Here is a 9,842-nt window from a genome sequence, read left to right on the forward strand (position 1 = left end):
TGATAGATTCGCAATAGACTGGTCTGAAAGGCTTCCTGATATTGTGAAGAACTCACATTTACTAGAACAAAGATTATTGTCTCCAATCAAAAGGAAGTAGCTGGCCGCTGGGACCTTTTAAGCCATTATGGATAATCCTTTCATTGCTTGGGTTTCTGCTGTTAAGCAAACATCCCGACTGAGTAGTCAAAGGCAGAGAAATATGCTAGCCAAGCTAGTGTGTATGGGGCACTGCAGAAATGCAGGCAGACTGGAACTGCAAGCAGCTATACTGCTTTTGTAAAGTGACTAGAATTAGGTCTAGCTAGATGGACAGCATAAAGTCTATGCCCTGGCAAAAACACAACCAGACTGTACAATTCAACCTAAAAGAGGTACTCAGACTACATTGTCTTTGGCAATCACAAAGCCAAATATTTTATTACAAATATTCTTCACTGTGTCCCAAGGAAACTACTTACTGTTAAACAACACTTCCTGGCTAAGAAAGACAAAAGTGTACATATACACTGTATCACCGAAAGTCTTTAATTCCACGTTTGTAAAACTTACTACTTTCTGTTCTATTAACCAACATTCACAGCCATTTTATTACTATTTATTCATGAATGGCATTTTTCTCCTTTAGGAACACTATAGTAACTGACTTACTATCTCTCCTCTCAAAGGCTGAATGTTTATCTGAGGCACATTTATCTTCCACTGGCAAAACATAAGCTTTCCAAAAGTATATGTTGATATAAAACTTTTCTTACTTTGTATTCTGGAATTGACAAAAGGTGGAGAGAGATTGTCATGTGACCCAAGATCCCTGCTAGTCATGTGGTCATAGGGAGTCCCATCTCCATAGTTCTGTAAATAAAATGACAGAGTAAGTCACATTTGAAAATACACACAGAAACACATCTCAATACTGAAACCTCTCCCACCAAAAGGACCTGGGGTCAGTGATCATTTACCCCAGGAAGTCTCACTGTAAGAATCTGAACCGTCATAACAATAATAAGTTAGAGAGAACTTCTCAATCCACAGAATTCAAATGTTTCCCATAAGGATAGCTGTGAAATTTTGATACAAAGATATTGCATGAAATTTTTGATGTGATTAAATGAAATACTACATCGAAGACATCACCTATGAAGTAAACTGCATATAACAAAAGTCATTCTTTCTCAAAACCTATGTCAAAGCAGGCAGAACTGATTCACAGCCTGCAGTGACTGGCCTCTTGTAGAAGCAAAGTTGAGATGTTTAAGCAACATTTAGCTTGCAGTATTACAGTTTCAATGTTTTATTTTTGCTACTGTTGCAGCTGCAAAGCGAATGGCTCACTATATTAGTAATTAACACACACAAATGTGAAAAATGTCATACTTGGACTAGGAACGAACATCAAGGCTTCAATACAGGGCCTGTGAGATGGCGCAGAGGGGAACGGTGCTTTGGTACTCACCGGAAGACCCTAGTTCAACCTGCAGGATCCACATAAAAGTGGAACAGAGCAATAAGCCTATGCTGCTGTTCTCAGACTTCTCCATATGGGCAGTGGCATAGGAATGCCCTTGCCCAACTGCATATGCAAACTCACACACAATAGTGATGCACAGAGTTTAAGGCCGCAGCATAAATCGGTATTTGTGCAAGTAAACAAAATGTGCCGCACAGTAGCAATGTTAAGGGAGATAATTTCTGGAGGAAATGTTTCACTATAATATTTGTTCTCCTCATCTCCAGAATTTAAAATTAATATATTGCTTGTAAGCTTTCCAATCACTTACGTTCGATGGAGAAATTCAATAGCATCTAAGAGAGAGTTAAAAACAATATCAATGTGGTATTTGATTCAAATCAAATAATAGCAGCCTATTAAATATCAGCCTATTAAAGAGCATAAACTGATCAGGAAAGGGGGCCGGGGTGTGGGGGGTAGGTGGAGGGAGTGTCTGCTCAGCTGGTTGAACTGTCCATAAAGTCTAAGTCAAATTGACCCAGAGGCATCAGGTTGGTAGGTTAGCCAAAGGGCAGAGCCTGCTCACACATCAAAGATGGAGCCGGTGAGAACAACATGAAGTCAGACCACCTCACTATAGAAGGACCACAACCTTCAGGACAAACACTCTTCCCGCTCACCTTTCTTCATGTATAAAAAATTAACCCGGATGCTGTTGCAATCCCACCCTGTTAGGACGTTAATTTGTAACTAGATGTCGTACATTAAAGACCGGCCCAGGCATTGTATACTGCTCGTTATTATTTATGAAATGTCCTCAATCTAGATAGTGGACTACAAACTTAAAATGGACCATCCAATTTAATTGCTAGCACAGTGAAAAGGATGCTACCAGCACTGATGATGAGAAAGAGACACAGCAAGGTCCCCTTACACGGGGCTACAAATATCTTCCTGTGATTCCTTGAACTGGGGAGATGTGAATTATAATATAGTGACTCAAATCATGCACCGGCATAAGTTTTATATGTACTTATATATTCCTGTGGTGTGTGTGTGTACACTCATGTGAGGGAGCGGATATATTTGCGTGGGTGGTACATATATATATGGTGACTGGAAGTCAAAGTCAGGTATCAAATGAACAGATTAGGGTAGACAAACGGGCCAGTGATCCCCTAGTGCTGAGATTTTAAGTACACAATACCATCCCTGGATTAATTTTTCTTAACAATGTACTATGGGAAAAACAAAACCTTAGGCCTTCTGATTGTAAGTGAGCTCTTTGCAGACTGACCTATTTTCTAGGGCCTAATAATGTATTTCTTCTTTCTTTCTCAATTATATCTATTTATTTTTTAACGTGTGTTGTGGGTGGGCACGTCACACATGTGTGCCACAGCCTGTGCAAATCAAAGGACGACTTAGAGTCAGTCTTCACTCTACCCTGTAGGTCCCAGGGATCAAGTTTGTCAAACATAGCAGTAAGCACCTTTACCCACTGAGCCATCCCACAGGCTCAATTTTTATCTCAATTAGAAAAAAAAAAAATCTCAGTTTCAGGAAAGTAAACTTGAACGTAAGTAGGCGGGATTCTAACGGGCTTTATTTTCCAAAATTCAACTGAAAGTCACGTTATATATTAGACTAGATACTGTAAGACATTTTAAATTTTAAAAGTAAGCTAATGGTAGGAAATCAGCAGGGAGAAGTTACTATGAGAAGTTAGCTCAGTAAGTACAGGGATGTCCAAAGCACGGACAACTGTCCCTAAGAAGAGGAGACTACGGAGCCTGAGAACACAGAACAATGGAGGGGCATTCTGCCATCCCTGCTTGCTGTCAAGGGATTGGATTTATTTGTGCAAGTGCAGGCTGTAACTTGAGGAGGAGGAAAGATTTCCTCAACCCATCCATATAAATGCATTAGAATGTCAACTCGACAGCTGCTCCAGGGCTCAAAAGAGTTCCTAGTCGGCTTAGACATCCCGCTACACCCTGAAGACCGGCGTGGGGCTCCCAGTGCCAAGGACAGGTGCAAAGTGTTAACTATGACCGGCTAAAATAGCCTCTTTGGCAGCTTGGTGGACCACCTCTGCCTCTAGTGACAAAACAGAGACTTCCCCCAGTGTAAATGGATCGGAACACTTTCAGTGAGATGTCCCCTCCCAGCTGACCGTGCCAGCTAGAGGAGCAGGAGGAGGGGCGTTCATGTTAACATGCTAGGTCTGCCCCTGGCTGGGGACATTGTATGTGTATTAGGAAACCTGCTCTGGCCATAGAGACCCTTAAAAGAATTGCATTAAAGATGGCATAATCAATGGCCTGACTGGAGGAGCCATAACATGGCCATAAAGTAAAAACAATGCACACTTGCTGTGCAAATCATCCTAATAGCTAGAACCTCAGACTGTTGCTCAGGAGTCTAGACATGCCAACATGTGATGGACCCATTAGGATGTATCTAAATAAACTTGGTTTAAATGCAACAAATGACCTTCTGTCAGACTTGTCCCCAGGCTGGCAGAGGTAAAGGCGTATGTTTGAGAAAAGCTTTCTCTTCAGGTTAGCACCAAAGCAACAGGTATAAACTCAGGTGTGGTAGCTGAGAAAAGCAAAGCATTCCAGAGAGCTGGCTGTCATTAAACTGATGACGCATATAGATCTGTGCAGGTTTGCGTTCTGTGCGTGTATGCGTGCATGCATTCGTGCATGCATATGTGTGTGTGTGTGTGTGTGTGTGTGTGAATGTGTGTGTATGCATGTGCACAGAAGCATGCACCCTTGTGTGTGCATACCTGGTACATGCGAGAAGAGGCTTAGTCAACTTACATATATACCATGTCTGCTTGCAGGGAAAAAGATTAGACATACTTACCCGGGACGGGCTTGGATGGCCTCCATTCCCCCAGGACCCTGAGGTACTTCTGTCTTCTACATCTAGGGACAAGAGAGAAGTTCTTTAGGCTTTCTTGCAATAATTCTTTCTTTTTGTATATGCACTTTTAAATTAATGTTTCAAATTAATCTCCTGTTGCCTTTAATTAAGAACCAGGCACAGGGCTACCATGATGACAGTGGCTCCTGACCCATCGACTTAAATTAACTAATTTAAATTCACAGCAGAAGTGAACTGGACCCTCAGGAACCAGAGGTATGCACATAAAAATTGCTTCTATCCTCCACAGCATTTGAGAGCCTCCTTTGTGGAAGATGAGAAATTGTGCTTAAAGTTTTATTAAAATCTTTTGGACAAAAACAAACTTACTTAAAAGTACACAAAGACAATTTTAATCCGAGAGGAAAGTTAAGCTGAAGTAAATACCCACACTGACACTTTCAGCATCGCTGCCAGAACACGACTGGATACTGTTTGTTCTCTAGCCAAGTTTATTACAGCAGACAACAAAATGAGGGAACTCATTCAGTGGTTTGCTCCCACTAGCACAGTGTGGAGATATTTGGACTTTTATAAAGGTTGTAGAAACATTTTCTGTTTCTAACAAATCCAAAAAACCAAACCAAGCAAAACAAAAATCCCAGGATGTTCCATATATCCCAGACCGACACCATTATTGTCATCATCGTCTTGATCATCATCATCATCATCACTTAGAATTTGACATAATGCATTTGATCATATTCATCCTTTCCCCGACTGTTTATGATCTATCCCTCCCCTCTACCCACCTAACTTTGTATCTTATTTCCTTATTAATCTTTCAAGATTAATTTTTGCTTCCCAAATAGTCTTTGGTGTATGGCCTTCTACTACAGGGTACATTATCATCCTGGCATCTACTCTGTGGAAATAAAAATTGCAATTGGATTATAAGGCAATATTTTATTTTCATAAATAATACCTGAAGAGACCTTAGTTGCTGAGCAGGAGCGTGGGACTCACAAAACTCTCTTCCTACACAGTTCTAATGCTGGCTAGGGTAAGGAGTGGTTCCTCAGGGGTATTGTGGGTCATACTCCTGAGGAGTGCTGAGCAGAGCCAGGAAGTTATCATTCTAACTGCTTAAAATTAAAACATCATAGAGTTCTAAGGCTCATGCTATATTTGGGGATGGCCTTGAGATTTTTGATGAAAGGCTCATTATGAGCATGAAAACTCTCGTTTTAAGTGTGTGTGTGTGTGTGTGTGTGTGTGTGTGTGTGTGTCCTGGTTAATGACAGAGAGCTGTCACAAACATCCCCTGACAGAATCGGAGGAGGGTGTGAAGCTCTGATTCAGGAGACATAACCCCATGTATTGACTCTCCTCCCATCTCCCTGATACTGTTTATTCTCATAATGGTCTACTGACATTCCTTTTATCACTGCTAGTTCATTATCAGCAGAAATGATCGCAGTATAATTAATTGGCTTATTTTTGGGTACAGAGGAGTACATGGTGTTATAGGATATCTTAAGACATGGGATAGCAACAGCAACTTACTGCTAATAAACTTGAATCTCCAACCTCTGTGTGTGTGTGCACGTGCCCCTAGTATCCTGGCCCTACTCTCTTTCCCTCTTGCTGTTGTTGCTTGTTGCTACTCTTCCTCCCCCCTCCCTCTTTCTCTCGCTTAACCATAATTCCTCAATTCCTCTTGGTTGGTACTCCAGAAAACAAGACACTGCAGGTAGATGTCCCCAGTGGACAGTTAGACTCTGCACAGCAAGCTGAAGGCACAGAAAAAAAGCTCAGGAGACTACACGGAGCCTGAAGACAAGGTACAAAACACTTCCCAAACCCCACTGTTTAACAAGCCAACACACTGCCTATCCTGCACACACTGATCTGTAGTTCACAGCAAAATGGCTTACAACCTCGGGGATTTCCACATGAGAGGGTTTGGTATCATGCATGGTTCTCTTAATTCTTAAATAAAACACAAATATTTTTAGGAGGAAAGTAGAGAAGGCAGCCTCTTCGTTCATTGCAGCTTTTTGAACATTTAGTTGGTACAACTTGACTTTAAAAAAAAAAAATCTTTAACAGCCAACTTGGATCAATGAGAGACCCTGTCCTTAAATTTGTCCCAAAGACAAGAAAGGAATAGATTTGATTTTTTTCTGTCTGCCATAGACTTCATATTACTTGGAGCTGTCTGTCTCTCAATTACAGGGTGAGGGAAGAACTTGGACTTATAAGATGGGCATGGCCAAGTGGACCGGGCATACAGCTCTGCCAGAGAATCTCCATTGAGAGCAATTTTGCCACCAAAGGACACTGGCAAGTCCCACAGGCATTTTTGGTTATCACAGGCTGGTCTAGAGGTCAGGAACATTTCTATGCTTCCTACAAAGGCAGAGAGCAGCCCACTGCAGTCACGAATGAATGTTCTGGCCACTGCCTCTCAAGTATGGACTGTACTGAGGGACAGTCACCCCCAAGCCAGGGAAGAAAGAAAGGGAGTTCAAGAAAAAGTTGTGGTGGAACTTGGCTTATAACTAAGAAGTCTTTCCCCAATACAGCATGTCTGTGGGCTTGAACCCAGACTTGAGCTGCCCTGCTTCAGCAGATCTTTATGTGTATCTTCTGTCCACCAAATAAAGGGGGGGGGTGGGGATGATGGTCAACCGGGCAGACTGCTAATTAGCAGGCAGATAAAACACATCAAAACTTGAGTATTCCCAACTGGGTGATTTCAAAAGCGAGCAAGCCACTAATTAAAAAATGCTGGAAGTCGAGCTTTTTCAAAACAGGTTAAATACTGGCTGGGTTCCTCCACAGAGAGATCCCCACCAATCAGCTCAGACTGCTCTTTTCCCATCCTTCCCCATTTCCGTCTTTCTCATTTCCGGACCTCATGCTGCCTGCCTTCCGTTCAGTGTCTGCTCTTTTATTACTCTCTTTTGAACAGGATCTTCCCTCCTTAGACTGACCAGACCTAGAGGATTCGGACAAATCACCAGCTCTTCCAAACTCAATACATAGGACCACCCAATGAATCCTAATTATATTTTATCTTTGGGGGAAAAAGAATCTATATAAACAGGTATGCATTCATCTACATCAAAGAGAAAATTGCTTGTGGCAATTCACGATTCAGGTTAACATGCGACTTCTGCTTATATCTTCTCTGCCCTAAGCTTCATCAGACCTGCTAGTTATGTGAACATTTCCTCAATAGCTAGTCCAAAGCATCTCATCTCCAAATCCATCCATCTCCATCTGAATCACTTGGCATGCTCACTTCAAAGCCAGCTTCTTAGACTACATCACAAACACTACTGAGCCTGGAGCTCACCGGTGAGGCAAAGGCAACTGTGTTTATCACAAGGTCCCCAGCTCGTTTTCATGCACATCTCAGAGTATGAGAACCACAAGACTATGCTACTAGAAATAGAAGACAAATTCCGCCCACACCACTGGGCCCCTCCTGCTTCATGGGCTAAGTTTTAAGGGTTCTCTGGATGATACTAGTGAGCTCTGTGGTTAAGAGCACATGCTGTTCTTGCAGAGGACTCCCAGAACCCACATCAGAAAGCTCACAACTGCCTGTCACTCCAATTCCAGAGTATCATGTGCACACAAACACACCCCACACACACACACACACACACACACAAATAAATAGTCCACTAAAAATTAGAAGAAGCACCGAGTCCACGTTCAGTCCATGCTCCTGTCTCAACTGCATCCCAATGGTACTTTGTGAGAATCACTTGGTGTGAACCCTGCACATGATCCATGCTTGCCCACCACCTATCCCCTGCCAGACACTGTAGAGCCTCTGATGTCTGATGATCCCATGATTTTATTTCTACTACTCTCTGTGCATTGAAGGGATGCCCGAACTTTGGACTGTACAACATGGCACAGTTATTAACATCTATAAAGTCCATGTTTAAGACTTACAAAACAAAAGGAGGAGGGGCTCCTATTTATTTATTTATTTATTTATTTATTTATTAATTATTTATTTATTTATTTGAGAAAGGGTCTCACTATATAGCCCTGGCCGCCCTAGAATTCACAATGTAGACCAGGCTAGCATCAGATCATAGAATTCCACTTGTTTCTGCCTCCCAAGTGCTTGGATTAAAGCCATCAGCTATCACAGCCTGCTAAAATTTCAGTGCTTTAAAATAAGTTTATAATCTTGTGCAAACTTTATAGTTATCTCTGGCCTGAAGACCATGGGGTAGAAATGTTTAACCATTCTTTCCCTCTCAGAAAGTAAGCCTACAGGTGTAAACTGCCTTGTTCTGGACCTTTCCATGCCCTAATAGCATGTCAGTTTACATATGAGAAAAGTGAAGCTTAGGCCGGGAAGGTACTGAAGTGTTGGGAAACAGAACCAGTAAGATAAATACACCGGGATCAAGATTCAGTTAGTACACCCAACAAACACCCCAGTGGTATGGATTTCCCAATTCAACACCACTTAGAATGTTCCCTCTAGTCCCTCAGATGAAGTGAATGTATTTAATGCACATTCTCTACCCACTGCTGTATCCACAGAACATGAGAGAATGATATTCGATATTAAGTAAAGTAAACAAACATTTGGATGCTAAAGCCAATGTGTAGTAATTCTATGGTAGGCCAGATACCTGCTTGAGGTTCATGGAAATTTTAGAAGCTGTTATACTGGTGAAGATAGAAAAGATGTTTTAATGTAATTATCAGAATATGAGATAAAAATTGTTTGGGAGGAAAAAAATTAACAGTTTTAATTTGATGGAGAATTCAAGTCCTCCCAACAGAAGTCAGAATTGAAAGCTCCAACTCACTTTACCTATCAAAACCACGCTCATGAAGTTGCTGAGGCTAGCTCAGTATTGCAGTTCATTAAACAGACATCTCTTCTACAAATAACCCTGAGGATATATGCACACTGCCTTCCAGGCTGTGATGAATATATATAATATATACCTTATAGCAAAGAAACCTGCTTAACTTCCTTTCAATTCCCCGAACAGTTCAGAGCGGAGGGTGGGCTAATTACCTCCTTCCTAAATCAAACGAGCAGGAAGTGATGAAGGAGACAGTTATTTTTTTGTATAGAAAGTTTTTACATCTTGATGAAGAGACAAAACAACTCACAAGGAAGGACCAAGGCAACACAGTAACAAAAGAAAACCTCCTGGGATGGGAATGGCTGAAGAGTCAGGTCCTTGTGGTACCAATGACCAGCCAGCACTTCCCTGTAGGCATGAATGGGCCACAATGTCATGAGCAGAAGGAATGATACAAAAACATCAGTAGATGGAAGAAATCACACCTGCAAAGATTAAAATGAGCTCAGGCCGGGCGGTGGTGGCGCACGCCTTTAATCCCAGCACTTGGGAGGCAGAGGCAGGCGGATTTCTGAGTTCGAGAGTTCGAGGCTAGCCTGGTCTACAGAGTGAGTTCCAGGACAGCCAGGGCTACTCAGAGAAACCCTGTCTCGAAA

General features: G+C 41.9%; 1 protein-coding gene across 5 annotated transcripts in view; it reads right to left on the minus strand.

The window, feature by feature from the left end:
• Tcf4 (transcription factor 4) overlaps positions 1–9,842 on the minus strand; it is a 341,691-nt gene that overhangs the window by 220,103 nt on the left and 111,746 nt on the right. For all 5 annotated transcript variants that reach the window (XM_028774176.1, XM_028774173.1, XM_028774174.1 and 2 more), the window contains 2 exons: positions 4,328–4,389; positions 756–852 (listed from right to left, as the gene is read on the minus strand). In XM_028774176.1, the coding sequence (XP_028630009.1) occupies positions 756–852; positions 4,328–4,389 (159 nt within the window). The remainder of the gene's footprint in view (positions 1–755; positions 853–4,327; positions 4,390–9,842) is intronic.

This window comes from Grammomys surdaster, unplaced genomic scaffold (assembly GCF_004785775.1).
Source record: "Grammomys surdaster isolate TR1022 unplaced genomic scaffold, NIH_TR_1.0 239, whole genome shotgun sequence".
Classification (NCBI taxonomy): Eukaryota; Metazoa; Chordata; class Mammalia; order Rodentia; family Muridae; genus Grammomys; species Grammomys surdaster.